The sequence below is a fragment of the Onychostoma macrolepis genome, chromosome 18, assembly GCF_012432095.1.
Source record: "Onychostoma macrolepis isolate SWU-2019 chromosome 18, ASM1243209v1, whole genome shotgun sequence".
NCBI classification, from domain to species: Eukaryota; Metazoa; Chordata; class Actinopteri; order Cypriniformes; family Cyprinidae; genus Onychostoma; species Onychostoma macrolepis.
This window is the reverse complement of record NC_081172.1, coordinates 1,157,501-1,174,511: the sequence shown is the minus strand read 5'-3', so window position 1 is coordinate 1,174,511 and position 17,011 is coordinate 1,157,501. Positions and strand designations below refer to the sequence as shown.

General features: G+C 33.0%; 1 protein-coding gene across 1 annotated transcript in view; it reads left to right on the top strand.

Annotated features, from left to right (window-relative positions):
* si:dkey-205h23.1 (AT-rich interactive domain-containing protein 3B) overlaps positions 1–17,011 on the top strand; it is a 59,343-nt gene that overhangs the window by 28,228 nt on the left and 14,104 nt on the right. The window contains exons 3-4 of the mRNA XM_058750567.1: positions 4,292–4,366; positions 6,159–6,231. Of these exons, the coding sequence (XP_058606550.1) occupies positions 4,292–4,366; positions 6,159–6,231 (148 nt within the window). The remainder of the gene's footprint in view (positions 1–4,291; positions 4,367–6,158; positions 6,232–17,011) is intronic.

Here is a 17,011-nt window from a genome sequence, read left to right as displayed (position 1 = left end):
AGTGATAGTGAAAGTTATTTCCGTATTCTTAAGTTTTATTTTTTTTTTTTCATTAATTAAAAAGTCCTGTAGATCCGTTGGCAGTTGCATATTTCCAAACTTTAAAGTTTTGCTCATACAACTCATTGTGCATCAGTGTACATTTACATTAAGAGAATAAACTGACGTTATTGGGTTCCTTTCATTTATTCCTTAAATTTTCTTTACCTGGTCTTCAAAAGCTCTTAAGAAAGGCTTATCCCTCATCAAGCCTCATCATGTCATCAGATCAGGCTTTTTTGGAAGTGCTGGTTGCATGGAGTCGGCATTTTTTGCATGATGGGCTCATGTTGAGCGTTCCACGAGAGATTCAGAGATTCACGGATGAGTCGATGCAAATTCAGCAGAACAATGAACACAGACAAACATGTGTTTCCCCCCGAAGGGCCGTTTAGACAGACGTGTAACGCAAGCACTGCTGCTATCGATTAAACATGTGAACGAGTATCTTGCGGTTTGATGATTCGACTTCACGTCTGACTCTTTCACTGCAGGAACCTGTTCAGTCGCTGATGGTGAAATGGCTGATAAATGTTGTTTTTTTAGTTCTTGTGAAATGGATTTCAGTGATCATGTGCACGAATGAGTGATGCATTTCACTGCATGAGACACTCTGAGATGAGTGGAGATTAATCACAGTGGTGCATTATCAGTTAACTATTCTGAAGTGGTCAGATATGAAGGGTATATTTAGCCTGATTCTAAAACTAGAAGCCTGTCAGATACAAAATATCTCTTTTTTTTTCTCTTTTTTTCTATTGCACACTCTTAATACACTGAATCAATGATGAACTGACTTTAACTGGGAAATTGAGTGTTTGCATCATCCTCTTGTATTATCAACACTATTTTCCTGTTTAATACTGTAAAGCTGCTATATATATATATATAAACTAAAGATTCTTTATTGGCATCTGAGCTTCTGTGAAGAACCGTTAACATCCATGGAATCTTTCCATTGCACAAAAGGTTCTTTATAGTGGAAAAGGTTCTTAAGATTACTAAAATGTACTTCACACTAAGAAAAAAATGCTCTCGAATGATTTTTGGGAACTCAGAATGGTTCTGCTATGGCATTGCTGTGTAAAGCACCTTTTGGATCCTTTAATTTTAAGAGTGATTTGGTGACGTTTCTTTCCTCGCTGTTCGAGCTTCAGCAATGAGTTAAAATTAGACAATATTACATTTTTGCATTCGGCAGATGCTTTTATCCAATGCAACTCACATTGCCTTCATGCATTCCCTGGGAATCGAACCCATGACCTTGAAGTTGCAAGTGCTGTGATCTACTGTTTGAGCTACAGGAACATTAAAATAAAAAATAAAAAGAATTGCAACTAGATTTTCATGGATTATCGAGTGTTATTTTGGTATTGTGGAGATATTATTCTAGTTTGTATTAACATTTTGAATCAGTTTTTTGTTTTTGTTTTAAATTTAATGTTTTATTAATTTTGTTTTTATTTATTTTTTTATTTTTTATTTTTTTTAATGTTTTACAGTTTTTATTTTATTTTGTTTTTAGTATTTTAGTGCATATAGGTTTAAAAAGTTGAGAATTTTGCCTTAACAGTTAGCTGAAATTAAATAAGTTTACCTATGTTTGTGTGTGTGTGTGTGTGTGTGTGTGTGTGTGTGTGTGTGTGTGAGTGAGTGGGGGAGGGTTTGTGGAATGTGTTTCGCTGGTAAAGAGGATCTGCTGAACAAATGCTGGTCTGGTTGAGTAGTTTGTTGGGTTCGATCAGGGCTGTTTGTTTGGGCTCCTGGAGTCGTTCTGTGTTTAAGACTTTCCTCGGGTTACACACTTCTCTACTCAAACCTGTATTCTCCTTACTACTCTAAACCTCTACATTTACATTCACCTTAATGCATTTGGCAGACGCTTTGATCCTAAGCAGCTTGCATTGCATTCAAGGCAGATTTTTTTGCAGTTCATTCATTTCCTGGGAATCAAACCCATGATGTTGATGTTGCAAGCGCTGTGCTCGACAGAACAGAAGTTGCACTGTTTGTTGCAGTGAAATGTTTGGACACATTTGACTGAATTAAAAACTGTTTCTGCTTCTGTTTATATGCTTCACATTAGTGTTGTAGACATTTAAATTGTGAAAGTAATTATAAAACTACCATTAATTTATTTTTCTAGACAAAGAAGCTGAGATGTACACTAAATAGTGACTTTTGAGCAGAAGAGTATTATTTAAAAAACATTAAAAATCTTACTGTCCAAAAACTTTTGACTGGTAGTAAAAGAGAGTTTTCATATGATTTGATCAGCATTTTCAGACCTCCTTTGATGTGATTTCAGAGTTTATCACTTTACTATTATTCTAACAAGTGTGAAATAATCATAATACAGAGTCCATGTGCCCAAAACCCATTTTTAACTTGTGCATATGTGTACATTAACATTGAAAATAAAATTAACGATTAATAAATTAAATAATAACTAAATGTATAAATTATGAATTAAATAATTGAATTATAATTAAATGTATATAAAAAGCTACAGTAGTGCAGGCAGGTTATACATTAAAGCATTAGCCTTCAAATATTTTTTTTTTATTTTCATGTATTTTCAATAGTGCAGGCAGGTTATGTGTGTAAACCTGAGTGCTCATCGTGTCACAGATGATGACAGTAATATGTACACACAGGCTGTATTTATGTGCGGAGCGAGTTTGTCTGGATTTCAGAGATTCATCTGATATTTGAGACGCTGACCCTCCCTCTGATTCTGAACCGGTCTGAAGTAAACGTGTGGTTTTCTTTTGTTTCGTGGTTGTGATCTCAGAGGAGCCGTCTCTCTCTCTGTGACCCAGTAAAACGTGTCCGAACATCAGAAATCAGAGTTATTTTTGACTCTTTTCGCAATCAGCTCACGTCCTGAGGTAACGTGATTAACCTGCCGCTTACTGTAAACCTGCTAACAGATTTAGACCGAAACAATACAGCCACATTAGAAAACCAGGATCAGCTTGCATTTTAGGATAAAATGAAAGCATGCATTTGTACTGTTTTTATGATTCAAAGAATTTATTGGTTTGCTTTTGCTTGAATCATCATCCTCTGACACTTAATGGTTTTTATTTTAATGCTTGATGATTTTATATTATAGTGAAGCAGAGATCAAAACATCCAGTAACAGGGTAAAATCTAAATGTCCTGCATCTGTCAGAACATCAATGAGCATCAACCAGTGTTATTTTAGTTTTTGCTAAAAAAAATTTATTAGTTTTTATATTATTTTATTTATTTTTATAAAATGTTTTCATTTTAAAGCTTTAGCAATATATATAATTTTTTTTTTTTTTTTTTTATTATTATATATTTTTATATATAGTTCATGTTTATTTAAGGTAACACTTTTTTATGGTTTAATTTTGGTTTGGATCATGAGATTCTTATCAAGAGTTTTTTTTATTATGAGACATTTGATGGGCTCTGAATTTATCACAAATACATTTACAGAATCTTTTATTGTTAAGTCACATTTATTTCTATAGCAATACAGATTGTTTCAAAGCAGCTTGACAGAAATAAACAGGAAAAATAACAGTGATAATGTTATAAAATTAATCAGTTCTGAAACTAATTCCATTTCAGCTGTAAAGCAGCTCTACAGCAAAATAGCGTCATTATTTGATAGTTATTTTTATGAATATACAAAAAATATATATATTTTTTCCATTTCATAAAATGTTTATATTCATTGCATATACTGTTTTTTGAATATTGAGGTTTTGAAAAAGTAAATACAGCTGACAGCAACTCTAGTTTACTGTGATTATAGTACTGCAGCACAGTGAAAGTGTTGGGAAACCTGTCTGGAAACACTCATTATTTGAGCAGTTTCATTGAGTGCTGCTTGAACTGCATTTATCAGACAGACAGTCCATTCTCCCATGATCCTTTGCTCTCTGTAGCAATGGCCTCCTTGACCCCTGTGTGTTGTATATGGAGCCGCATGGACTGAATTTGCACAGGAGCCGATGACCCTCAAACCATTAGAGTCGCTTCAGATGAATCTTCTGTAGTTTGGGTTGGTTGTGTTCGCATTCACATACTAAGAGTATTTCAGGCCTCACACATCAATACTGATCTATGACTATCTCTGAGATGAAGTGTGTGTGTGTGTGTTGGAGGTCAGAGGACGAGAGGGGAGGATGAGTGTTCCAGGAGGAAGACACACAACCTTATTTACTATTTCCTGTGAACTGACGTGTGTGTGTGTGTGTGTGTGTGTGTGCAGAACGGTGGTGTATCCTGGCCGGATGATGTGGATGTTGCTCGTGGAAGAGGGGAAGCGTCCAGAGATTTCGCCAAGGTCAGTTTTTTGTTATTATTTGTTATACATTATTTGTATATCTGTTTGTGCACTGTAAAAAAAAAAAAAAAAAAAAAATGTCAAAGTTGTAAATATAACAATTATTTTTGCGAAACTGCTATTTTTCTACTTCAAAATTTCATGATTAATTCAGTCTTAATTTATTAGTTTAATTTAAAGGTTCACTGCAATCTGTGTGTCTGCACTCTGCCAGTTTTTCTACTTAAAAGTTTCACATTTATTTCAAGAAGTTGCTTGCTTTTTTTTGTTTGTAAATATTTGATACATTTATTAGCAATTTTTGCACAAAGGTTGTCCTAAAGTACGGTCCCCGCGAGGTGACATGGTCGGTTCACTTAGTTTTGTCGTGGCCACGACATCGTAACTCGTGGGAATGTGATATGTCGTGACCTCGAGATGCTATGTTGAGGGAATGACATCCATTTCTCGTGGCCACGAGTTCAATGCGTAAACAAACCTCGCAACCTGGGATTATCAGATATTATCATAAAACATTTTTATTAACTTTAAACATTTAATTTAATATTTGTATAGGCCATTATTATTATTATTATTACATTAACTTCTAGGGTTATATTTTTATATATGCTCATTTCCCCTTTCAATTTGTGTATCGCTTTACCTAGTTAACGTTTTGTGTAATTATGCTATATTTGCTAGCCTACCATATATTTTGCAAATACTGTGAACGCTTGACAATTATGCCAATCAAGTTTTGACTTTATGATTGTATTTATGCCCATGTGTGATGATAAATGAGCATGTTGTGTTTTCATTTACAAATTAAATTACGTGAATGATTAATTCCTCAACGAAACACTATATAGTATTTGTAATTATGGTCTATTACTTAGCAGAAATAAAATGAAATATAGCCTATGTTAAATTTAAATTGCATTCCAGTAAAAATTCCAGTCAGCATAATCAAAGCTTTATTGCATGTCGAGCATTTACAGTAGGCTGTTATTTACAATTCAGAACGTTAAGTAAAGAGATCGAAATTTTGGGAAAAACAAATATAAACGAATATCAAAATATATATTTTATTTTATGCACTTTATGTAACATTTCATGATAAACTTCATTTGAATGCTGACTATGGCATGTAATACAGTCCAGTAGCCATGGTAATAATTTAATAATGTAATTTCTTAATTTTAAATAAAATATTAATGAATCCATCTCTGATAATCCCGGGTTGCTATGGTCACGCAGGTTTGTTTACACATTGAACTCGTTGCCACAATAAAAATATGTCGTCCCCTCAACATAAGAAGTTGGCCACAACATATTATCCCGTTCCCACGAGTTATGATGTCGTGGCCACGACAAAACTAAGTGAACCGACCATGTCACCTCGCGGGGACCGTACTAAAGTGAATCGCAGACCAGGCATTTGTTTCATTGTGTATTAATGGACCAGTTTAATTCATTAATTTAATTTAAAGGTGCAGTTTAGATTAATTTTATTATTGTATAATTTACTTCAATCTGTATGTCAACATTGTAAAAAAAAAAAAAAAAAGAAAATTCAGTTATAAATACAGTTCGTGTTTTGTAAGAAAATACTATTTCAGTCTTTCTACTAAAATTTCATGTTTAATTAATGTGTTCCTCGTCATTTGTAATTATTTGTGAAATTTACTTGTAATTTATGAGTGAAACTTGTTTCAAAGTAAATTTGTTAATTGAATTGATTCTGGCATGATTAATGTCTGATGGGTGTGTATGAAGATGATTTTGTGTAATAAGGTTGATTTGTGTCTGATAGTTATATGAGCTGGATAGCGACCCGCACAGGAAGGAGTTTCTGGATGACCTTTTCACCTTTATGCAGAAACGAGGTGAGAAAGATTAATCTGAATTCACATTATTTCAGTCTGATAGTGGAGTGAGTTTGTTCACTGTCAGGATCCGTTCTGATCAGCTGTGTGTGTGTGTCTCTGTGTGTGTTCTTGAGCATGTGCACACATGTATGTCTTAAGAACGTGTGTGTGTGTTTTGTTAGTGTAAAGCCCGTGTGATTGATGCTTCATGTCTGGACTGAAACCTGAAGATCTGGATGTGTGTTTATTTATGCTGAATGTTGAGGGGCCCGTCAGGGGCCGCGGGATGATGAGGGGATTGACCTGCAGCAAGTTCACACACGTGAAGGACACGAAGTGTTTAAACACAAAATGACACACAGCAGTGCTTCATATCAGCATGTACAGAATCAAAATCATGGAAAGAAACGTTTTGAAAGAGAAAAATACATTTATTCAGCCACAATGCATTAAAATGATCAAAAGTCACCGTAACGACATTCATAATGTAGCAAAAGATTTCTGTTTCAAATAAATGCTGTTCTTTTGAACTTTCTATTCATCTGTGAATCCTGAAAAATAAAATGCATCACAGTTTCCACAAAAATATTGGGCAGCACAACTGTTTTCAACACTGATAATGATCAGAAATGTGACCCTGGAGCACAAAAGCAGTCATAAGCAGCACAGCTATATTTGTAGCAATAGCCAACAATACATTGTATGGGTCAAAATTATTGATTTTTCTTTTATGCCAAAAATCATTAGGATATTAAGTAAAGATCATGTTCCATGAAGATATTTAGCAAATGTCCTACCGTAAATATATCAAAACTTAATTTTTGATTAGTAATATGCATTGCTAAGAACTTCATTTGGACAACTTTAAAGGTGATTTTCTCAATGTTTAGATTTTTTTGCACCCTCAGATTCCAGATTTTCAAATAGTTGTATCTCAGCCAAATATTGTCCGATCATAACAAACCATACATCAATGCAAAGCTTATTTATTCAGCTTTAAGATGATGTAAAATCTGAATTTCAGAAAATTTACCCTTATGACTGGTTTTGTGCTCCAGGGTCACAAATGTTTCTTGAGCAGCAAATCAGCATATTAGAATGATTTCTGAAGGATCATGTGACACTGAAGACTGGAGTAATGATACTGAAAATTCAGCTTTTATCACAGAAATAAATTACATTTTAACAGATATTCGCAAAGAAAACAGCTATTTTAAAGGGTAATAATAATGTTTTTCTGCTTTTACTGTATTTTTCATCAAATGAATGCAGCCTTGGTGAACAGAAGAGACTTATTTAAAAATCATCTCTTTTTCTATTCTTTCTCTTTCTGACCTCCTGAAACACACTTTATTCACAATAAACACAGTGCTTGGTTGTGTGTGAGAAACATTTGCATTAGTGTTTGTAAAGCCAATCCTCACAATAACTAACTAGTCCAGAGAGCCCTGCTGTGTCTCCAGGGGCCAGCTGTTCAGAAAGTTTAATCTGGATCAGAATGATCTGGATTTGGAAAGCCCATGTTTAGCTATCCAGGATCAGCTAACCCATCTTGCTTTTGTGCCGCTTTGATATTCAAAGCAAAAATTGGATTGGATCACCCCGATCCAGATACACACTTACTAATGCTCTACGGAGCCCCTAAAGGGACATGATGATGAAAAAAAAAAAAAAGTTTTGCATTCTAGTTATGCATTGCATTTACACAAATAACTACTTCTGACTGGTCCATCTCTGATGATTATGCTAATGTAGTTTACAATTAGTGATAAAAAACTTTAAATTAAATATAATATTTTTGTTTGATACTGACAGCTGTTTGGGGATATATTACATGTTACAAATGTTGTATTTTTTTGGACCAGTTTTAAATTTTTTTACATTTTTGTTCCTGAGATCCACCCTTCTGCTGGGATAAGAATAATCCTTTTTTTTTTTTTTTTAAATGTATCCCAATCTTACTAAAATGCTTTGAACAACACAAATTGAGGATTTAATCCAGATCCAAACCAAGACTGGATTTTGTGATCTGCTCCGAATTCAGAATTCTTATTTTTCTTTTGAAAAACCCGTTTTCAAGATTTGATCCAATGCGATGGCCAAGATCCAATCAGATTACTTTTGAACAACTGGCCCCTGCTGATTTGCAAAAATTGATTTTTTTTAATTCAGAATTCATAAACTCAGAATTACAACATATATATATATATATAGTAAAAACTGCAAGATATAAACTCACAATTCTGGGGGGGGGAAAAAATTGCAATTGAGAGAACACAAATCAGAATTGTGAGATTAAAAAAAAAAAAAAAACAGTGGGCAATTGATGTTGAAAAGACATCAGATTGACATCAAAATTTATGTTACAAAAAAAAGGGGGTGGGGGGGTGAATATGCAAATCAAACTGACATGATGTTGATTTGATGTGAACTGAAAGTCAAAAATATTGGCATACATATACATTAAACAAATTTCAGTGTGGGATTAACTTCCTACATTTGAGCAACTGGCCCCAGAGCAGATCACTGGGATTTCGTCAAGCGTCTCTCTGTAAGGAATGAAAACCGCAGAATCTCACTTCCGTGTCGAGTGCTTAAATACAGGGAACTGTGTGTGTGTGTGTGTGTGACTCCAGCAGCTGTTTTTAACGGAGCGTCAGGGGCCCGCTCTTGAGGCCCCGTATCGAGGAGCTTCAGGAAAGCCACATGCTGCTGCAGTTTGATGGCACGCGGCGCCTCAACCTTCTGTGTCCGAGTTTGAGAGCAGTTTAGGTGCGAGACAGAGTGGTTTTTCCCATCAGGTTTGCTGTGCTCTTTATTTCAGAGACGTGTGCGCCGTCCAGCCTGATTCATGTGCGTTCGACACGAGCGCTTCTGCTGAACACATCAGAGCGTGAGATGTTAAGGAGGTCACGCAGATGTTTTTAAACACAACATGAGCGCCAGTTGTGGTTTGATGTCTGGTGTCACAGGTGCAGGAATCATCATCACATATCATCTTCATCAGATCATGCATATTATAATCAGTGTTGGGGGTAACTCATTACAAGTTACGTAATCAGATTACTTTAAGTAACTAGTAAAGTAACGCATTACTTTTTCATTTAGAAGGAAATATCTGAGTTACTTTTTCAAATAAGTTACACCAGTTACTGTGTTTCTCATGTATTGACTGACAGCTCTGATGTTGCCATGTTGAGAGAAATCAGGAGTAAACGTGTGAACATGATCTTACTGTACATCTAGACTAAATATGAACATGTATTTACTCATCTCACCTGCACAAAAACACATTCAGTGTTCCTCAAAATCAATAAAAACAGTCAAATGCAAACTCAGAGTATTATACAAACCTGCAATAATTAAATATGTTAAATAAGACAAATATCATTTATGTATTTAATCCCATTTTATTAAACAATATCTTTGCTACTGACCTTCGATGATCCAATTCAACCATACTAATAAGCAAAAATGACACATTTGTGTTTAATTTTAGTTATTGCTGAATAGTGTTGAACTTTCTTCTCCTGCGTCATATTCTTCATGTGATTAGTTTGCGCTGCGCCCCTCTACTGTACAGACGTGATTTACATTTCCTTCAGACTGAGGCGTATTCATTTCACTTTGTTGTGAAAGAGCTTTTACATAGAACTTTTGTATATTAAAAACAAGCAAGCAAGCCCTGCCCAAATTTAAAAAGTAACTCAAAAGTAACAAAATTAGTTACTTTCTAACGCAATATTGTAACGCATTACTTTTAAAAGTAACCTTCCCCAAAACTGGTTATGTATCATCTTATGAGCAATTCATCCATGCATGTTATTTTTAAACAGTTTTTGACCTTGTAATGTTTAACCCAAACACCGTAACTGGATATGCCGTCTCTTTGATGACATGCAGGATTTCTAATTTAGTGCTCTTAAGCTCCGCCCCTGCAGCTCATGCTCATCTGCATACACTTGAGAGCCACACCCACATCTTAGCATCCAATTAGCAACCAATGCACAGACTTATTATTTTTGGATCATCTGTCTCACTCGGATGAACGTCACAATATGGAAGAAACGATCTGACACAACTTCTGTTTTATTGTGACTTTTTAAAAAATTGCTTATGAAATTTTCATCCATTTGGAATACATGGTTTTAATATAAACTAATAAACTGAATGTGATGCATACTTGTCAGTCATACATCAATGAAACCGGTCGGATTTCTGCAGTCAAACAAATTGTGGGATAGTTTATTATAAACCATTTGCATCTATTTGATTTGATTTAAATAATCCTATTTGCAAAATGTTTATTCAAATGGCTTAAAATCAGTATAAATCTCTTCATTGTGAAAACAATTGCATTTATTCAGTTAAAGTGTGAACATGTTTAAAATATGGTTAGCTATGGAATAAGCAATATTCAATCAGTTAAAATGTATGACATTGGATTTGTTGATGATAAATACATAAAGCTGGTCATTGAAACACATTATTTATTATTACTATCACAGCGATAATTGTATTGATTTTATCAGTGTTTTTATGTTAAAACTGTGTAATCCAAATGGAAGGAAATTTATATGCAATTTAAATATCTGAATTATAAATTTAGGCCTTTCATTTAATATTTATGAGTGAAATTTTTATGATATTTGATATATATCTGAATATTTTTCCCAATTTTGAGTATTCAGTATATATATTTCAATATTTTTTAAAAATTTTGAAAATATTAAGTATGTATATTTTTCCTAACAATGAAATATATTCAGTATTTCGATTTTATGCATCTCACTATTTTTCCTAATTTTAATGACTTTAAGTATGTATCTTAATCTTTTGATGATATTTAGTATATTTCACTACTTTTCCAATTTTGACAATATTCAGAATTTATCTCACTATTTTTGGATGATATTCAGTAAATATCTCAGTATGTTTTTCCTCATTTTGTAGATATTCAGTATATACCTGTTTTCCCTAGTTTTGACAATATTCTGTATATATATCAATATTATTGCATTTGCTTTTATTGCTCTTTTTTTTTTTTTTTGCACCATTCTTTTGAAACACAAGAGAAAACATTTTAACAAATTATAGTGTTTTTTGGTTCCCATACAATGAAAGTCAGTGTTTTTTTTTTTTTTTTTTTTTTTATCTTTTGACTCCATTAACTTCTAAACATGTCTTTTGTGCTCTGCAGAAGAAAGAAAGTCAGACAGGTTTGAATGACACACGGGTGATTTATTTCTTTATTTTTTAAGGCTGAACTAGTATTTTAGTGTCAGGTTTTGTGTCTTTCTAGCAGACAATTTTACAGAGAGCTAAACGCACCTCACAGGACGCTGCGCTGAAATAAGATGTTGTTTTGATTTATCGGCTGGTTCTTCCTGTGTTTGGAGCTGCATTCGGGGCCTCGGGGGCCTCTGAAACTTGATAAAGTGGGTTTGCAGGGCTGGATTAGGGGCCCGTGTCTCGTAGCATGATTAATGAACCTCTGAAACGCACAACTACCGTCTGATGGAGCCGAGGCAGAGATAAACACCAGAAAGAAAAGGCTTTGGTTGAGTGAAATGAAATTTCCTTCATAGAAAAACAACAATTCAGACGGAGTCGTGCTGAAACCAGTGATTTATCAGAGACCGAAACAGGGCGGGGGCCCGGCATCCCATCTGCTGTTTATTCTTAGTATCTATATATTTATCTTTGATTATAAGATGAGGTTTTGTGTGTAAATGTGTTTTCGCTCCAGAATAACATTCTGGATGTGTTTTAAATTACAGAGAAGCTGAAAGGCATTTATCATTTCTCTCCCGACGGCTGACGCCGCTCTGGACGCTCGCCCGTTATAAATGCCCACTTCCTGTCTCTGTCGTTCTCCCTGTTTCGCACTTCCTGTTTAATGTCCCTTTGCCTTTTTTCACACTTTCACGCCGACGGCAGCTTAATCACTGAAGCCTTTCCTACTGAAATTACAATTAAATTCAAACATTTAAATGTGATTAATCACATTTATTTTCATAGTTATTACATTCAATTCAACTTTAATTGGTTTGGAAATATTTAATGTATTGAATTAATCTTATCCAATTAGCTTTGACAGATCTAGTTCAAATGGAAACATTTAAATTCTAGAGAAAGTGGAATAAATGTAACACTTTGTTCACTTGTTTTTTTGTCAAAATGTAGCACACAGAATGTTGCTTGTCGTCTGATACAAAAAGAGTCGATTTAGTAACACTTTAATGCATTATAAAGGTATTCATAATGTACATTGTAATGCATTATATCTACTCATAAATAATTGTAACTTAAGTTAAAATGCATTATAATTTTTGAAGGTTTGTTAGTCACCTTTTAATGCATTATGCTTTCTTAAGGTGGATCGATGAGTATTATAATATTATAACTCTTGTTGCAATTATTCATGAGATCATACAATGCATTAAAACTACTTTTATTATGTATTATGTGTAAAAGCTTTAAGTAAAGTGTTACTGACAGTTTCTATACTATAGTAGTCACCAATAATGACTCACTTAAACTAGTTAGACTGGATTGTTTTCATATCAGTTACAAACTGCGACAGAAATTGAAAACCTGCACACTTTAGTATTGAAAACGACCTTCACATATACACTTCTGTTCGACGTTTAATGCTTTTATGGAGAAAGGAAGCATTATATTGATCAAAAGTGACAGTAAAGACATTTATACGGTTACAAATAAATAAACTGAACTTTCTATTCATCTGTGAATCCTGAAAAATAAAATGTATCATGGTTTTTAAGCAGCAAATCAGCATATTATTATTATCATGTGACACTGAAGACTGGAGTAATGATGCTGAAAATTCAGCTGCGCATCACAGAAATAAATTACAGTTTAACATGTACTCACATAGAAAACGGCTATTTTAAATTGCAAAAATATTTCACATTTTTACTGTATTTTTGATGGAATAAATGAGCTTCTGAATGGTAGGGTGTGAAGTGAAGAGCAGCTGATGCTGACAGTAATGGTCTCATCAGCTGATGGCTTCATCGGAGTGTGTGGTTACTCATTGATTACGGAGGGGGTTGCTTTCCTTTATTTGACCTCTGACAGGATCTGTGTGACCTCTGTGACCCGAGAGCATCTTCTCTCTTCATCAGAGTGTCTTTCACTGCGGGTCTGTGAAAGCATCAGTGCTTCTGGTCCTAACTGTATATTTCTCCGTGACTCCAGCCGTTCCTCTCGTGTTTCGAGGAGGTGTTGATAAGATCCCGATCTCTTCTGCTTCCCCAGAGGATCACACAGACTCTAGTTACACTTAAATTGGCGTCTCACTTTTCGCGCCGTCGAGTCTTTTGAGTGTCCTGCTCTCCTCTTGGCTTTATCTGTGCAGGTGACCGTCTTCTGGAGTCACATTACAGCGTCTCAGTCCTCCTCATCTGCGCTCGCTTCATCTCAATAGTGTGCTTTACTGCCTCTGTTCTTCTGTGGAACACAAACCGCAGTATTATGAAAGATGCCTCAATGTTTTTGTCCAAACAATGAAAGTGGAATCCAATGTTGTTTAGACCCTATTGATTTTCAGAACAGTGTTTTGTTTTTAGTGTCACTAAGATGCAAATATGATTTTTGTTAGTGTTTTGAATGTTTCAGTTTTCATTTTATGTTTCAGTGTTCATTTGTTTTCATTTTAATTTGTTATTTTTAGTATTTGTTTAGTGTTTTTGTCTTTTTTTTCTTTCTTTACGTTTTTTGATGTGTATAAATATTATTTATTTTTGTCCAAACAATGAAAGTGGACCCTATTGATTTTCAGAACAGTGTTATTAGTGTCATGCGAGTATGAGACGTGAATATAGTTTTTATTAATATTTTTAATGTTTCTGTTTTCATTTGTTTTCATTTTAAGTTTAGTTAAAGTTTTATTTTTATTTTTTTATTTTTTACATTTTTTTTTTTTTTATGTACAGTATAAATATATTTTTTCAAATTTTTATTTTATTTCAGTATTAGTTTATTTTCAAGTTAAACTAAATCAAAATGAGAAATGTGCCTTGAAAAAAAATGGCTGAAATACAGTAATTAAAAATGTATTTCATTTAAAGTTAATTTTATTTAAAGTAATTTTTGTTTAATTAACTGTTATTCTATAATTGGTTCAGTCTAAAAATATATATTTTAATTTATTTCAATTAAAGTTTACTTAAGTAGCATTTTTTTTGTGGTTTTAATTAACTTTAATAACCCTGGTTCAGTCTATATTTTTTTCAGTTTAGAAATACATTTTATTTCATAAGTTTATTTTATTTAAAGTAATTTTTGTTTAATTAACTGTTATTCTATAATTGGTTCAGTCTAAAAAATATATTTTAATTTATTTCAATTAAAGTTTACTTAAGTAGCATTTTTTATGTTTTTAATTAACTAATAACCCTGTCTATAATTGGTTCTGCACAATTTTTGCTGCTGACTTGATGAATGATTCCTCAAATCATGCATCTATCTAGTCCAATTACATAAATATAGTTAATGTATCAAATAAAATATAATCAGTATTAATCTAAATAATTCAACGGTCTCGCGTCTCTCATCTAAAACGATAAGTTCAGATGTTTCACGCTGGTTTTTGATCCAGACGTTATTAACGAACAGTAAGATGCGAGGCTGATAATCAGACAAGTGATGGTTCCTTCAGTTCTTCTAAACAAATGCGACTCATTTGACGCAGAAAATGGAAATTTTTTTCTGGCAGGATTTGTTTGTGCTTTTCGTCTTGTGTGACATGTTTTTGTGCGCATATGGAAATGTTTCAACGTAGTTTTCCATTGGCTGTGTGATTTTATTGCACAGAGGACGAGGCATGATCAGGTTTGTCTCTTTATGAGGTTGTTTTGATTGATCGAGTTAGTTTGCTGCACTGACATGTATTAATATATCCATGTATGTTCATGTGCATGTGTTTTATTACTTCTGTTCTCGTCGCATGTAAACACGCAGTAGGTATGTGCTGCTGTCTCCGTATATGAATTCGTCTGTCATGTGGCACGAGCCGGACTAAATATAGCAGATTCCCTGCAGTCATTGAGTGTTACCTTTTATGTCCCTGACCTGCCATTAAAAATAAAAGCCACCTGAGTGCAGCATGCTGCTCCTGTGCATTAAGAGCAGAGCATCAGTGAAACCGCACACCGACCGCCGGAGAAATTCATTTCCTCCGAGTCTGTGTCACGCGTGAGCCTGTCACTCTCTGCCTCTGAATTATTCACACACGTCCGTCATGTGAAATCAGCCATATTTAATGTGGCACTGATATCTATTGATTGAGTTCAGGAGCCGTACGACAGAATGCTGTTCTCAGATGAATTACAGGTCAAATGCTCTTCACCTTTCAGTTTTTATCTGGGTGAACGAATGATTTTATATATAAATAGAATTGTATATATTATATTATATTTTAGTGTATTAAGATCTTTAAGATCTAATAATAAGTTATTGCTTACTGTCCCTCGTACTCATTTAAAGTCAAAAGGGGATCAGGCCTTTGCTGTTGCAGGCCCGAAGCTCTGGAATAGTCTGCCTCAGGAACTTAGACAGGGCGTATCGTTAAATGCCTTTAAAGTTGAAGTCAAAAACTATTACTTGTCGTTAGCCTTTGAGAGTGTGGGCTAGTCTTTGTGGTGAGTTGAATGTGTGTTGTCTTCTGTTTTGTGTTTTAATGACTGTTTCATGATTGTTCAGCACTTTGGTCTGCAGGTGCAGCTGTAAAATGCTATATAAATAAAGTGAAATGAAAATTATATTGTAAATATATATATATATATATATATATATATATATATATTTATGAAATTTTGTTTACATTTTTAAAAAATCAGTGTATTGTTCCTCTTTTGTATGGTGCTTTATATAAATATATATATATATATATATATATATATATATATATATATATATATATATATATATATATATATATATATATATATATATATATATATATATATATATATACGTATATATATATATATATATATATTTGAAAAAAATTAATTTTGCTTTTATTTTTATAAAGTATAGTATTTATATATATATATATATATATATATATATATATATATATATATATATATACATACATACATACATACATACATACATACATATTAGTATAATATATAAGAATATTTTAAATAGAAAATATGCAGTTTTATATAGTTTTAATTTGTTTAAAAATAGTTTATGCATTACATAAATTATAAAATACAATTTTAAATTATTTACAGTTATTTTATTATTCTCAACTTTTCTATAAATGTTAACTTAATGACTGTAGTACTGAAGAAAAAAATAAAGAAAAAAAAAAAATAAATATATATATATATATATATATATATATATATATATATATATATAATAAAGTTTATATTTTATAAATGAGGACGTTTTTGTATTTTGTTACATTATGACATTATTTTCAAAACATTTGCCAAAATGTTTTATTATTGAAATACAAATATCCTTTTTTTTTTAATTACAGTAATTTTATTTTTATTCTCAACTTTCCTTAAAAAAAATTAAAATAAATGACTGTAATAGTGGATTAGAACACTACACTTATTTTACAATTTGACTTGGATTCAGCCTACAGCTTCTTTCCGGTAGGTTTTCTGACAGGTCGAGGCGGTCCGTGTTTATTTCAGCACTGATGATGCTCTGTTAGTATTTAGTGAAAGGCAGTAGATGTTGATGGATGTCTCATCGTTCGGTGATGTCCTTCAGTTGTGTTGGTTTGTGTTTTCTGCGCTCT